The 16,501-nt window shown below is 34.0% G+C and overlaps 1 protein-coding gene across 5 annotated transcripts in view; it reads left to right on the top strand.

Moving 5' to 3' along the window:
• The window catches only part of LUC7L2 (LUC7 like 2, pre-mRNA splicing factor), a 71,482-nt gene that overhangs the window by 16,316 nt on the left and 38,665 nt on the right, over positions 1-16,501 (top strand). For 2 of the 5 annotated variants that reach the window (XM_072650103.1, XM_072650101.1), the window contains exons 2-3: positions 2,865-2,935; positions 4,739-4,833. The exons of 1 other annotated variant lie outside the window; for it this stretch is intronic. In XM_072650103.1, the coding sequence (XP_072506204.1) occupies positions 2,878-2,935; positions 4,739-4,833 (153 nt within the window). In that variant the 5' untranslated portion in view covers positions 2,865-2,877. Of the gene's footprint in view, positions 1-2,864; positions 2,936-4,738; positions 4,834-15,118; positions 15,144-16,501 lie in introns of those variants that run through there. 2 more of the 5 variants (XM_072650102.1, XM_072650104.1) reach the window with 2 other exon arrangements.

The raw sequence follows: 16,501 nt of genomic DNA, 5'->3' as shown, positions 1-16,501 counted from the left end.
GTTCCACACAAGTTTTTGAGTTTTAAATTTTCTCTGCCTCCCTTCATGCCCCTCCCCAAGATGGCATGCAGTCTGATACAGGTTCTACATATACATCCACATTAAACATTTTTATGTTAGTCATGTTTTAAAGAAGAATTGGAAACAAAACAAAAAAGAGCAAATAATGCTTCTATCTGTATTCTGCATTCAGACTCTGTAGTTCTTTCTCTGGATGTGGATAGCATTTTCCATCATGAGCTTTTGGAGTTGTCTTAGATCCTTGCATTGCTGAGAAGAGCTAAGTCTATTAAAGTTAGTCATCACACAGTGTGGCTGTTACTGTGTACAATGTCCTCCTGGTTCTACCCACCTCACTCAGCATCAATTCATATAAGTCTTTCCAGGTTTTTCTGAAGTCCACCTACTCATTTCTTAATAGCATAATAGTATTCCATTACATTCATATACCACAACTTGGTCAACCATCCCCCAATTGATGGGCATCCTCCCAATTTACAATTCTTGGCCACCACAAAAAGAGCTGCTATAAATATTTTTCTACATGTGGGTCCTTTTCCCATTTGTATGATCTCTTTGGGATATAATCCTAGAAGTGGTATTGCTGGGTCACAGGGTATGCACATTTTTATAGTCCTTTGGGCATAGTTCCAAATTGCTCTCTAAAATGATTGGATCTGTTCACAACTCCACCACCAATGCATCAGTGTTCCAGTTTTCCCACATCTCCAACATTTATCATCTTCTTGTTTGTAGCCAATCTGATAGGTGTGATGTGGTACCTTAGAGTTGTTTTGATTTGCATTTCTCTAATCAATAATGATTTAGAGCATTTTTTCGTACAGATATAGATAGCTTTAATTTCTTCATTTGAAAACTCCCTATTCATATCCATTTCAGTCTTTCTCTTAATGAAAATGATATCATCTATACTATGAAGTTCCAAGTTAGGTTGCTATTGCTTTTTCCTGTTGGTTTCAACGGAACCAGGGTCAACAACAACTTATTTATTAAACATCCTCTGTGTAAGGCAGTGTGCTAAGCTCTGGGGATATAGAGAAATAGAAAAAAAAATCCCTACCCTCAGATTTTTTTTTTCTGTTTAAAGAATGCATCATGTACCTACATAAACAAAGATATTCGAGGAGGAAAGAATGGAAAAGCTTTTCCATACGGGGTGTAGCACCTAAACTGGGTCTTAAATGAAGCTAAAGATTCTAAGAGGGAAGAAGAAAGTACATTCCTGGCTTGGGGCCAGTATCGGGGGATGGGACATGGAGTGCCAAATTCAGAGAACTACAGCTATATAGCGTAAGTGAAAAGGGAGTAAAATGGGAAGAGATGGCATCTAACGAGGCATGTGCATAGAAGTGTTTTAGATACAATGGTTGTGCCAAAAGGGGAGCTTTTATTTTTTAAAAATAAATACATTTTTAGTGCTGGTAAATTTGATTCTGTGGTATTTATATTATAGCAAGTCGTATGTTGGAGTTCAGGCTCAAAGCTTCCCTCTAGAGGGGTAACGGCGAAGGCACAATTTTCAAACATTGCCTTGGGGGCACAAATCTGGGCTCTAAAATATAGGCCTTTTTTCTTCCCTCTTTTTAAAAAATGAGGGCTATTTCTTTTAGCTTTTTGGAAAAACATGGTTTGGGCCAGATAGCTTGACTGAAATTGAATCTACTAACAGTATTTTTATTTCTTTTTAAAGCCCCTTATTGATTTCAGCAGAACTCTACTTTCAGTGCATAAACTCATAATAAATTCTTAAATACTGCATTTTGTGGTAGTGTAGCTAAATTGTACTGTAATAAGTAAAATATAAAACTTCTTGAGAAACCTTAAAATAGCAGTAAGCTAGTACTTCTTATTATAAAGTTTATTAGAACTTTGTCTATATCTCATACTGCTACAAGTTATATTTTGTTGCTTTATATAATTTTTTGTGTCTTTGTAGAAGAGAAGTTAATATTTAAATTCAGTGTGTTAACTTCAGTTATCTTAGCAATTAGAATTTATGGGTGCCTGTGTATATGTCATGCTAGACAAGACAATGCTAGACAGTGCTTTTAAAATACTTTTTGGTATTTTATGGCAGTAGATCTTTTTTTTAAAAATCTTTATTTGGGTATAAGATAGCTTTAATTTGTAATTTATGGAATAGATTTTGAATCCAAAGGCTATGTCCTACAAATAAATTTAATGTTGATGCTACTTAAACAAATATCAACATATTTAAGCATTTTTCTTGTTAGTAAAACTAGTAGAAATCTTGATTCATGAACCCTGGCCTGTAGATACTCCTAAAACCTTAGGTTTGATAAACAATACTGAAAGAAGCTTGCTCTTAAAATACTAAAACAATCTTAAAGAGAATCTGTAATGGAAGCCTTGTTTTCTTTCTAAAATAGCAATACCTCATCTTAACTTGAGTGTAGATTTGGAATTCTAATTTGTTTCTTTGCTCAGCTGTAAAATGCCTGCATCATAGTAAAATGCCATGACAGAATGGCATTCCATTATGAATTTATTTTAGTGCCATTCCAACTCAAGTTTATGGCTTTATATCACTGGAGGGCCTGGTAAAATGATTATGCATATGATTTTTCATCCCAGTTTGCCTAAAGAGCAAGAATCTCTGGGCTTCTACCTGGGACTTCTGTCTTTGGTCAGCAATATTCTTATCTGGGGCTTTAGGTGCTTAAATCAGGATTTTTTTTAAAAACTTGATTTTGTTCACTTTTGTTTTCATATACAACACTCTTTACAGTCAACATGTACTTCTAGATGCTGTGTTGAAATTGCTGGCAGTCTATTTATTCTATACAAACTGAACAATCTGGCCCCTTGTTTTATTTATAAAGGTTCAATGTATCTATGCCTGCCTACTTCAATCTGCAAGGGAGTGTCAGAAAGGCCCCGCAATCGCCGAGCCGTGAGTTATCACTAACTTTTCAGATGTGTTAATGAATGTGGAACAAACCAGTTGTGTTTAAAAGGAGAAAAAAAAAGGACCCCCCCAAATAACCATTATTGTAGTAGCAGGCGTGAACACTAAAGGGATTGATCCAAATTGTGGGTATTAAAAATAACCTATTAAAATCAGAGACTAGCCTCTAGAAAACCTATTGTTGAACTGCTCTGAAGCCATCACTTTAGCCTGTGAATTACTGGTTTTGATATTGATGTAAACTGTTTGCAAATAAATATTTTGTTAAAAGTTTCGTTAACCAAATTAAAAACAATTTGAACAAAATCTAGCCCATCTGAAATGACAAATGTTTAGTTGCCTTCAAATAAACAGTTGTTACCTTCAAACTTAGATTATATAATGGGGGTCAAGGCAATGAATTAAAGAATCTTATTTTGTTATTTAGATGTGAAAATGCAATAATTGGAATCATTGAATCATTTCATAGATGAACGTTATTAGAATGGTCCAGGCTTTATGTGAAGTGGATAGGTATTTATGTTAATGATCATAAAATTTATCCACCTTCTTTAAAGTACTTTAAAAGCTTTAGGGGAATAGGAAGAATGCTAAATTGAGTTTGGATGGTTTGGCACCAGCAGTTGCTCTTGCTTCAGTAATTCACCAGTAGGTTTTCACTTATCAGTGATACTACCCAGATTATTAAAATTTAAAGTTTAAATAATTTTCTCAGAGCCTGTCACTCTGTATCTTCAGAGAAAAATGCCTTAGGAATGACCTCATTTCCAAAAATGGAATGCATTACTGAAAATTCCATTTTTTTTTCTTTTTTCAAGGAAATAAGTTTCTTTAAATCAGTAACTGTAACATCTTCACTTTATATTATTAAAACCAAAGTTGCTGATTCTTAGATGGATTATTAAACTTACAATTGGACATCCATATTTGGTAAGCAGGTGATGCTTCTGCTGCTGTAGCAAGTGCAGCTTGTCGACAAGAAGACAAAATGAATTTAAATGTTTCCAGCTTGGCATTTTAAAACACAAGAGTACATAAACTCAGTGGTTTGGGGCCTTTGGAGGCTTTTAAAATGATGTTGAATTTAGGCGATGTACCTTTGTTTGACTGGTGTGTAAGTACTTCTTCCAGGTTTGTACACTCTTAAACACGTTATTCTACCCTCTCTAACCCACCCCCACCTCTCAGCAGCAAAAGGGAGACACTGCAACTGGAACAAAATAGTGGAAGAAATGGCAGCTGGGGGTCAGTGGGGATTCGCAGTGTGTATGCAATGTTTGCAAGATTTTTTTTTTATGTTTTGTAATTTAATGTAAAAGATTTTAAAAATCAGTGTTTAGTGTTGAGAAGACCTTTGACACCAGTAAAGAAAAACTATTTTAGTGGCTTTGCTACTCACTGTGTGACCTTGGGCAAGTCATTTAACTTTTTCTGGCCTCAGTTACCTCATCTGCAAAATGAGGAGATTAGAGTCATGATCTCTAAGGTCCCTTCCAGCTCTAAATTCTGATTCTTTAACCTGTATCCTCTTTATTATAATGCATTGCTTTTCCAATTTTGATTTTTTGAATTACATATTCATTAATTTATATTGGAACTGCATGTTTGTCCATTACAGTTTGCATACTTGAATAATTTCTGGCACAGGACATTATGTGTATCAACTTATGAAGGGTTAGTTCTTACCTGTTTGTATTTGTACATTCACATAAAACACTAGCAAAAGTAGGGTTATCAAAAAATATTTTCCAGTTGTCTAACCTTAGTTGTTGCTTTCCTATATTACAGGAGACACTACCCGCCAGCGAATCAAATTCAGCGATGACAGAGTATGCAAGAGTCACCTTCTCAACTGCTGTCCTCATGATGTTCTTTCTGGAACTGTATGTATTTCTTAACTCTAATAGAGTTTGATTATTTAATGATAATAAAAAAACCACCACATGGAAATGGAACCTTCAGTTATGGTAGTACGTACAACAATGTTATCTGTTTATAACCTCTAAATGATAATAGTGTTAGAGAAGAGCAGGATTAATAATTGTTATAGGCTGTCTTTCTGTCACTTTTACTATACGTAGGTAAATTTCAATGTATATAACTAATATATGATATTTCTAATAAGGATTCTATTGGAACAGATTTCTACTACATCCAGTTTTATAATTTCTATGATTTATAGTTTATTTCCACTCTTATTGACCATTCAAAGAAATTTATTTGAAAAACAGCTAATTATGAAAATATTATATAGGCATTACATTTTAATTCTGAAGCATATATGTGAGTTTAAAGTGGTTTCCGTGACATTCTATTCTTAATAGAACTTTATAATAAAAAGTATGTTTCATTTAAGAACAACAAGTTTAGATGGTTAAATCACAATGGACAATGGGGAAAAACAGATTAACACACCCCTAAATTTATGCAGCTCCCATTTCTTTAATTGAAATTAATGTGAATGGTTGCCAATAATTTACTTTTGCTTAGTGCCTTATAACACTGGTGTTATTTTGGGTGATTCCAATTAATTGTCCACTTCAGTTCAATAAGCATTTATTAAGTGCCTACTATTTTAATTATGTGTGGTAGGTAGATCAAATGATGTTGAACCCTTTTAAAAGAGGTAGGGAACTCCTGACATTTAGATGTGGCAGTGGTCGAGAAAACTACTCAGACTTGCTATCCCTTTCTCGACTGTGAAAAAAGACTTCCCATCAACATACTGCATTTGATGGGAATACACGACTTTCAGCTCACAGAAGCCTGAAATTTTTTTAAAGCAGGCATGAAGAGAATATCTTCTTGTTCAATCTTGGCTTTAAGTTATCACAGTGGTCAGCTTCCACTTTCGAAAGATTAAAGGAAAGGCATGAAAAAACCATGGATTTTGGGCCTGTGCCCTATAGGATAGACCTCTAATTTTCTTGTGGTAGAGGACAAACAATGATGGTTTTGTTTTTTTGTTTTGTTTTGTTTTTTGTTTGTTTGTTTGTTTGTTTTGGAGGGGAGATGGCAAGGTAGTTGGGGTTAAGTGACTTGCCCAGGGTCTCACAGCTAGTAAGTGTGTCAATGGTAGTTTGTTTTTTAAAAGAAAGCTTATATTTCTTATATAACTGATAAAAATAATACTGTGCATTGTGAAATCTTTTCACTTTTTTAGTAATACAAATAATCTGTTCTCCTTCATTTTATATTTAGAACTTTAATAAGTATTTTCTTCTACTCCAGAATCTTTAACAAAGTTTTTTCTTTATTTGTATTTGCATAAACTTTTAATAAAAATTTTTCTTTCTTTTAATTCTCTATTTTGTAGAGATCCATGCCAAGTCGTGCATTTAATATTATGTGTATTTAAGAGTTAGTTGATTGTACTGAGGCATAGTAATGGCATAATAAATAGCTTAGATTTCCATAGTACTTTATAGTTTACAAAGCATTTTTACATACATATTCTCATTTAATCCTCACCATTACCTAAGATGAGACATTATCCCTATTCTGTAATTTATAAAATTAAGGCTCATAGAGGTTTACTCAAGATCTTAAAATTAGTGAGTGATGGGTCTGAGAGAAAAATATGGTCTCCTGACTTGAGCTCTAATTTACTTTCCATATGAACATTCCATGATGATTAAGGTTTATGAGATTTACGTATTCAGTGCTTGTTTATTTCAAGTTGTAGAGTTAAGGTGGAAAGGACTTCAGAAGTCATCTAGTTCAACATCCTCAGTTTTACAGATGAGGAAAATGAAACCCAGAGAGATTTAGTGACTTGCCCACGGTTAATACAATTAGGTGGTGAAAGATCCAAAAATTTAGTGTTGATCTAACAGTGGGAAGACAGGTATACAAATAATTGATTACTGTGAATTGGCAAAGTGGTTTTAGAAATCATTGTGGAAATATCTGATAAATGTTAAGCAGATGTTCAGATCTTTTAATGCAGTGAGGTTTAAAACTCAAACTCCAAGGTTACAAATGTAGTTAATGACACAATAAGAAGTAGAATCAAGTGTCCTTGGTTTACTACTTCAGTATTTAAAAAAAGACTGCCAGCTACATTTCAATCAAAAATCCTGGGAAGCTATTGTATGTTGATTGCAAAAGAGGGGACAAAGGAAACTGCAGAGTTTCAAGCCTGGGGAAATTCAGTGGTGGAAATGAAAATGTCAAAGAGGACTGGTTCTGTGGGGGAAAATCATTAAATGGAATGACCCCTTTTGGACATTAATAAAAATCATGGGCAGTAATATTTGTACTATTAGTGCCCATTCAGAAAATAGAAAAAGCCACTACAAATGAACTAGACTGTTTTTAAATAAAAAAGGAATATTAAAGCAAATTATGCCAAAAAAAGGTTGATAGTTGACCTTACTTAAGAGATTCTCTTAGAGTTTCTTGCCTATTTACCATAGACCAAATAAGGAAAATATTCAGGGCAGTGCCAAGGAAGAGTCTTGAGAATGATACTATGATTTTAACCTAATATTTATTTAACATTTTACAAATTATATTAACAAATTATAAATCCTCATAATAATCCGTGGATGGGAGGTTCAGGCATTATGATAACTATTAAGCAGTTAAGTGATTTGACTAATGGCATGACTATGAAATATTATCTTTAGAATCCTCATTCAGCACTTGTATCATGGATGCTTCACACATAGTAACTGTGCTGTGGGTGCTCAAACAAATGCTTTTGCTGACCAGGATCTGTGGAGTTTTTGTTTTCTGTAACAAAAGGAGAGTGGTGTTAGCTGTTCATCTTGAATTTTGAGACAACTGAGCTGTAACTGAAGTTTTACAGTTCTGTTGTCTTGCTCTTGTGTAGCAGTTACTCTTTTAAAATGTTTTAAATTGATGCTCTTTTTAAAATATCACTATCACTCCTTAATTACTTCTTTCTCTCCTTGACCCTGAACTATCCCTTGTAGACAGCTATGTCTTGCAACAAATCAGTACAGTGAAGCAAAACAGAAACATTATCTATATGTTAACTGTATCTGAAAATAATACCTGAAAACATCAAGAAACAAAAAAAGTTTAAAAGCGTATGCTTCAGTCTACACTCTGAGTTAATCAGATCTTTCCCTGTAGGTGCATAACATTTTTTCATCACAAGTCCTTTGGAATTAATTGTCATAGATTGTTGTATTGAATCTGGGCAGCTAAGTCTTTCACATTTGATCGGCATTACAGTGCTACTTTTAGTACGTACAGTGTTCTCCTGGGTCTGTTCACTTCATTTTGTGTAAGTTCATAAGAATCTTCCAGATTTTTCTGAAACGGTGCTGCTCATTGTTTTTTATAGCACAATAGTATTCCACCACAGTTCAGCCATTCCCTAATTAAAAGTCATCCCCTCAATTTCCAATTCTTTGCTGCCAGAAGACAGCTGCATAGCGTCTGCTGGTGAGATCTATCACATCTCTGAATTCTGTCCATTTGCACTGCCAAACAATCCTAGTTAGCCTTAGGCAGGATTATGATGCTTCCTCTAACTGGATTTCCTGTCTCTAGTACTTCCCCTATCAAATCTATTCTTCCAAAATAGTCTCTTAATACATATGTTATAGGATGTTATTCCCCTGAGCTGAAACCTTCAGTAGCTTCTCCCTGCAACAAATTCCTTTGCTTGCAATTTAAAGCTCTATACAATCTTACTTCAAATTAGATTTTCATCTTTATTTCACTCTATTCTTCTTCACATATTCTAAGTTTTAGTCAAATTGACCTACTCTCTGGTCCCCGATATTATTCTGCCTTCATTTATTCTAGAATGCTGTTCTTTGTTGCCTGACAGTCTCTACTGTACTGCTTGTTCTAGGTTCAGAATAGGTGCCACCTCTCTTTCCTGAGTTCTTATGTTCAGTTGAAAATGATTTCTCTTTCCTCTTATATTTTATAATAGTACATTGTGTGGCCTGAGTAACTAGGAAGTGAGGGTTATTTGGATTTTTATTTTTTATGGTTGCAGACAACCTTTAACAATGTATTTCTTGGTCATATGTGTCTTTGGTTTGGCTTCTCTCTCACTGCATATGAGCTCAATTATCCCTAACAGAACAAACCATCTAAATTCCCAAAACACTGAATAAAATAACAAAATTATCCTGAATTTAAGGTGAATAGTTTAGTGAAGCACGTGATACGTCTCATTTTCTCTTACCAAGTACAAAGTACCTCTTTCTTCACTTGCTTATTCACATTAGAAAAGTTGAATTTCATCCCATCTCAAGCTAATAAAGATTTACAGTGTTAATTTTAGCATTATATTCCTTAAACTCTTTTAAGTAAATTACTTTCTTGTCCTATGGAATTCAACATAATACTCTTAAACTCACGTACATTCTGATGCCAATGAAGGGTGTTTTAAAAAATCTCATTTATATTTGACTTTGCCTTTTGTTTTTCTTTTTAAATTAAATGTAACTCATACCCAGAGAATTTACAATACTTCATACTAATTATGTTTAAGGCACAGTTTAAAGTCCTGTTTTGGAGATGCTTTTAAGTTTTCCACCTTTCTTGCTCACTTGTAATGATCATTTTCTCCCTCATCTCCAAACAACCAGGTTTGTTCACATTCCCATACAACCAAAGCACAAATCTGTGTGGTCTCCCCTTTTTGTGCCAAGACTTTTTGGCTCGCAATTTACATGAAAATCACTGTTTCACATATGATTGGTATGGGTATAGTGTGTGTGTGTGTGTGTGTGTGTGTGTGTGTGTGTGTGTGTGTGTGTGTGTGATGATAGTCACAGAAGACCTTATAGTGAGCAGATTTGCAGATTTGGTTATGATGTTAAGAAGAATATGAGACTTGAGATTTTAAAGTACCTAAAATGTGTGTATTTGAATTGTCCATCTTAGTTATACACCCACTTATAGTAAGAGAATTTTAGAGATCATTTAGCTTTGCCCTTCTTTTATTCTTGCTCTTGGTCTTGAGAAAGAATTCTGAGATTTCTCACTTTAAAGAAAGAACAGTTACATTAATGGTCCCTCCGTCATTACTACAGTAAAGGTTACCTGCTTTGTGGAAGGGATTGGAGGTGCTGGCTGTACTAAAAGTTTGTTTTAGTTAAGAGCCAATTTAAATTTTACAGGTAGTTTTCCTTTTAATAGCTTCATTGTTCTCCTAAGGCTTAGTCTGCTCCTTACCTTCTCTTGTTCTCACCTGAATTTAGAAGATTTAGAAGAATTCTGTAAAGAACAATGTATAAGGGAAAGGGGTTTTTGCTCCAGCATGGTACTAATGGTAGAAAAAAGACATCCTATCTCCCTTTCCCAGACAGAAGACAAGCCAAAGGCCCATAAGACTTTGCAGGAAATATAGTTTTAAAAGTTGTCTACTAATATGAAAAGTAAAAATCCGAATATCCCTTATCTCCTGATTATTTCGGCTGCTACAGCTTCATAGACAGCTGAAGTACTCCCAGAATATTGACCCTGGGGTGAATAGGTTTGATCACCATTCTGTCATCAAGTTTGCTCAGACCACAAAAAACACCCTGGTACTCTCAAAAGATTCTATATCCAGAGCTGGAAAGGTCTCAGAGACTATCTTGTGTGGCTCTTCATTCTATAGATAAAGGTGTGGCTGCCCAGGGAGACTTTTAAATATACTATGTGATTTTAAAAATTCTGTTTTTTTTCAAGACAGCAGATTTGGCTTTGGTTATATTTTTCTCAAACCTAATAATGAAAATTAATTTATAATAATTTGTATCCCCATTTCTGAGAGGTGACCTAGAAAAAGGCTTGCCATACCCATCCATGTTTTAAAGATTAGCTATGAACTGATTTACTAGTAAGTTATAAATGCAAATAATCTTAAGCTTACTGTCAAAACTTATAAGTAAATTAACTTGCAAGTCTTGAATATAGTTTTAGGGATTGAATTAGTAATAAAATATGAAATGATTCTTGCTTCACCAAGGCAGCTATTCCAAGCAAGCATTACTAATAAATTCCCTTTGAGCTGCTTTTGTTTAATCATGACTGCTTTTGTGACAATAAATTTACTAAAAAAGGAAATTCACCTTTTGAATAAGCTGATTTTCCCATATGTAATTTTTAGGTTATTTGTGAACCTGGATGTAGTAACAGTGATCTCTAATGTCTGATTGTGCCTTTCTGAAATGGTCACCTATCAATCTGAATATTTTGCATGTGATTTAGTCTGGTCTAAAAATAGCTGAATTTATCTCTGTCAATTTCAGGTTTAGTTAATTCTGCTTCCTAAGGATTTTGAATAATCCAGAGACAATGTCTACAGTCTTGGTCTAGGTCAGTGCTTATGGTTGTCATTAGAGATCAGATCCATCCATTAATGGACTTCATTAATTTTGGATACATGTGCATACTTTTTGGAAGCCTGATGAATTTTGTTATTTACAAATTTTATTTTGATTTCTTTGACAAGTATAGGCACTCACAGATGAAATACAACAGTAGGAAGACTGTTCTAAAAAGAAGTTAAAGTAAGAATAATCCTATACCCTCAAATTAAAATCCCTCAAAACAGATATGCAAAAGCAAAGTATTATGAAGAATTATATATGCAGTGGTATTCTTGTTTGTTATTAGAAGTCTTTGTGCTTTAAATTTCACAAGATAGTACCAATGTTGATCATTTTATTTAACCTGTTTTCTGGTTGTCATCATTTCTATAATTGTAATTCATATTTATTGTTTTCCTCTGCTTTCTATATTTTGCATCATTTCATCTTGCATTGTTTTCTTCATACTAGTTTCATATTTGTCATTTCTTTTTTTTTTTTTATTTTGTAATGTTTAACAATCACTGCCATACAATTGTGATTTTATCCCCCCCACCTACCCCCCACTACCCCCCTCCCTCCCCACGACTGCATACGATTCTGTATAGATTCTACATATACTTTCCTATTGAGTATATTTTCACTATAGTCATGCTATGTAGTCAGACTAAGATAAATGAAAGAAATCGTATAACAAATCAGAACATGATACACAAACACATACACATACACAAACATGATCTGCTACAATATGTGAGTGACTTCCATATTTCTCTCTCTGAGTGTGGCAGGCATTTTGCCTTGAGATCCTCCATTGGGATTTTTTTTTTTTTTTTTTTTTTTTGGTAAGAAGTACTTGTGTTATTACAAAAATCTAAGTCTACCAGAAAAAACTCTCACACACTGTGGTTGTTGCTGTGCATAAAGTTCTCCTGGTTCTGCTCCTTTCACTCAGCATCAGGTCATATAAGTCCTTCCAGGCCTCTCTGAAGTCTTCTTGTTCATCATTTCTTATGGCACAATAGTACTTCATTACATTCATATACCATAATTTATTCAGCCATTCCCCAATTGATGGACATCCCCTTGACTTCCAGTTTTTGGCAACTACATAGAGTGCTGCTATAAATATTTTTGTACATGTGGGACCCTTTCCCATTTTTATGATCTCTTGGGGATATAGTCCTAGTAGCGATATTGCTGGGTCAAAGGGTATGCACATTTTTGTAGCCCTTTGGGCATAGTTCCAAATTGCTCTCCAGAATGGTCATATTTGTCATTTCTTATTGTGGTAATATTCCATTACATTAATATGTTAAAGTTTAATTGTTCCCCAGTTGTTTGACACAGTTTATTTCCAGTTTTTTGCTTTTTATAGGTAGTGCTACTTGGAATGTTTTTGTACAGTTAGGCCTTGTTAATAGTTTTCCATAAATTGTAAATCTAGTACTAGTATCACTGGGTTAGAGATCTTAACATTTTTGTGGCTTTTATTGTATAATTCCATATTGCCTTACACAACTGTCAACTCAGTTACTCCGTTAATTGCATATCTGCCTTCCCACAGACAGGCCAACACTGATATTTTGTTATTTTGCCATCTAAGTGTATGAATGACCTTGGGTAAGTCACTTAACTGCTCTGGGCCTTAGTTCCTCACATGTAAAATGAGGGGTTTGGACTAGAGGCGCCTTTTAGTTTCAAATTTATGATTTATTGATTAGCTCTTATCTGTTATTCCCTTTGAACAGGTTCATAGTATCATAGATGTAGAACTACATGGGCCCTTCAGCACTTTCATTTTGTAAATTAGGAAACTTGAGACCCAGATAGGTTAAGTGACTTGTCCAACATCACACAGGTGTAGTCCTATGATTCAGAAGCCAGTGCTCTTTTCCATTATGTCATACCGCCTTATCACTCAGCCTTCATGTTATCCTACTGTCTTAACATTCAGGTTTTATGTTATCTTCTCAGTTCCTACTCACGCTATCCCAATTAGTACTATCCTTGCTACTCCTTCCAGTGTTATTGCAATAGACTCCTGATTGATTTGTCTGCCTTTGGGCCTCTTCCCTCCCACCCCATTTATTCTGTATAATACTGCCGTATTAAATTTATCAAATTATTACCATCATATCATTTCTACATTCAAAAAAGCTTTCATGTTCTTTCTAGTCAATTTGTGCATGCCTATTTTTCAGGATTTTTCTGCAGAGCTAGAACTGATTTATTTAATTTTTGTAAAATATTTATAGAATAGGACGCCTTTAATTTTGTCTCCTCGCTGTCCTCACCACATGCCATGTTCATCCTTCCCATTAGACTTTTACTCATGCTTTTCTTGCTGTTTGAAATAAGCTTTTTCTATTACCTCTACCTGTCCAGATCTTTGCATCCTTCAAGATTGGTTCAATTTTCATCTATTCCATTAAGCCTTCTGAGACAACTCCAGCCTATACGGTTTCTCTAATGATTTCTGTATAAACATTGGAAGATCATACCACTTATTTTTCATTATACATTGCCTTTTGTTATTATTTTACTGCTTATAGTATAGTTCTTTACTTTCATAATATTTTTAAAATTATTTTATCTCTAGTCAATAGTGTGATTTTTTCAGCCACGAAAGCAAATGCAATCTTAACTGATTGAAAAGAAGTATAATGCTTAGGATTAGAGTTTTGTATTAAAGGGTATTATATCAAGTTCTAAGAACCATATTTTAGAAAGGAAACTGATAAGCTGGACAGTAACTCGAGGAGATCATCCAGGATGGTGAAGAGCCCCTAGACCTTGCCTTATGAAAATCAGCTGTTGAAGGAACCATGAATATTTAGCCTAGAGAATACTGGGGGGAAGATGGATGGATGGTTGGACAGAGAGGTGGGAAGTGTATTTGTCTTCAGGTATTTGGAAAGCTTTTATGTGGATGAGACATTAAATTTGTTTTGCTTGGTACTAGAGGGCAAAACTTGGGAGGGTGGGTATATTTAAGCTTTATGAAAGGAAAAACACCTTAACAGAGCTATCTGGAAATAGTATGGGCTAATTCAGGATGTAGGTTCCCGCTTACTCAGAAGACTGGATGGCCAGCTTGTTGGGTATGTTGTAGAAGAGGGGATTCAGTCTAGTTGGTCTCTGTGGTCCCTTTCAACTACAAGATTCGTTAATTCTGTAACATCATGCTAAGCGAAAAACATTGGTATTTTCCCCTCTTTATAAGTGAGAAAGCTGAAGCTCAGAGGTTAGATTGCTTGCATGAAAAGAATGCTGAGTTTGGAATCAGGAAAGATCTTATTTATGATACCAGCTATGTGACCAATCTCACCTCAGTTTCCTCATCTGTAAAATGGTAATAATCATTCTATAGTACTTGCCTTATAAAAACTATGTGAGGATCAAATGAAATAATATATGTAAAGCATTTTGTAAACCAACTATAGAAATGTAAGTTATATAGCTAGTGATTAGTAGGACTAGAATCTGAGGGCAGATCTTTTATTTATATGTTACATCCTCAGTGAAATGGTAAACACCTTGTAGTGCAGAGCTGTCTCTTGTACTTCATCATAAATCCTGCCTAGATAAAACCGTAATAGCATTCACAGTAGTTAGCACTTAATATGATGGCATATCAGTCTATATTCCTATAAAAATTGAGGGTTTGCTTCATTATCACTGTTTTTGAAGAATGTATCCTGTATATCCTGTTACTCTGGTTAATTTCTTTTGCTTTATACGTTTCTACTCAGCAGTTATTCCCTTATCCTCAGAAATGTGAAGAGGGATTAATATAGTGATTTAGCACTTGTCAATTGATTTACTGTAATTCCTGTTTTATCTAAACTTTGTTATCTAAACTTTATCTCTCCAGGGCCTAGCACAGTTCTCTACACACTGTAAGTGGTTAATAAATGTTTGTTGTTATTATTTTTTTTTTGTAGTAACCTCATTTGCTTATTGTGACTTATCATTTGCATAGTACATGGATTATCTGTGGTCTGGGATAATCATTGCTTGTATTTACCTGCTATTAACCTAAATTCATTATCTCAAGAAGCATTTGTTGTACACCTACTTTGTGCAGAAAACTCTACTAGGTGCTGTGCAGGAGGCTCAAACAAAAGAAATAAATGAAATCTTTTCCTCAAGGAGTTTAGAGTGCATTTGCGGGGGTGCTGCATTCTTATATTAAAATGACAGAAACAACTGGAAGCAGTATCTTCAAGTGTAAATAGGAAAGGAGTGCAAAAAATCAAGTGAGAAAAGTGAGCAGAGTCTGGCCTGGAAGATAGTAGAAAGATACGAATTAATAGAATGAAGAGAAGAAGAAATTTAGAGTTGACTAAAAATCATAAAGAAGAAGGGTTAAGAATTTTTTTACAATTGTGAGATTAAGATAGTTTAATTCCTATGTAACAGTTTTTTCAACTTAAAACTATAAATGTGTCTGAATTGAAAAGCCAATTTTTTAGGCAAGAATAAATTTACAGAAGCAATTAAATATACAGTAAAGTACTTCTTACATTTTGAATTTAATTTCTTTTGCTGCCATCTAAATGCAAAAGTAACTTGGTTAGAATTCCTCCCAAATTATTTGTAATTGTAATATTCTAATTTTATTTCATAAATATATTTAAATGAGCCTAGCCTGCTCAGCAGTTATATACAGCTTTTCAAATTTTCAACTTTGTTTTTATAGAACATTAACTGTGTAGAAAATACTTATGCCAAAGGTGGCAAAAATAAGTGGTATAGCATAGTTTTTAAAAGCTGTTTTTAATTTCAATATTGTATTATAAGTTTAACTTTAAATATCTATAAAACCAACTAAACATGTTTGCAACTATTTACATTTCATAATATTTATTTCAACACATTAAATTTTGAAATGTTGAAAACAATTTATTAGCTATTCCCTATGTATCCCTTTCCATTTTTCTAGTTTATGCAGTCACTTCTGTCTTTATGTGTACATTTTTCCTTTAATATAGTTGTTGACGATGTTCTTCTGGTCTTTACTTCATATTATTCTATACGTAGCCATATTTTTATTCCTCTTATTTATCTTACTGCTTTATAGTGTTGAGTTACTCTGATAAACCACAATTTGTAGAGCTATTCTCCAGTTGTTGAACATTTAGGTTCAAATTTTGCTGATTGGTAGTAATACTGCTGTTAATATCTTTGAACAGACCCTTTACCCCTTTAAATGATGGTTAATAATGGATTTATTGAGATACAAGAAAGATGGTTA

The sequence above is a fragment of the Notamacropus eugenii genome, chromosome 3 (assembly GCF_028372415.1).
Source record: "Notamacropus eugenii isolate mMacEug1 chromosome 3, mMacEug1.pri_v2, whole genome shotgun sequence".
NCBI classification, from domain to species: Eukaryota; Metazoa; Chordata; class Mammalia; order Diprotodontia; family Macropodidae; genus Notamacropus; species Notamacropus eugenii.
This window is presented reverse-complemented; position numbering and strand designations above follow the sequence as displayed.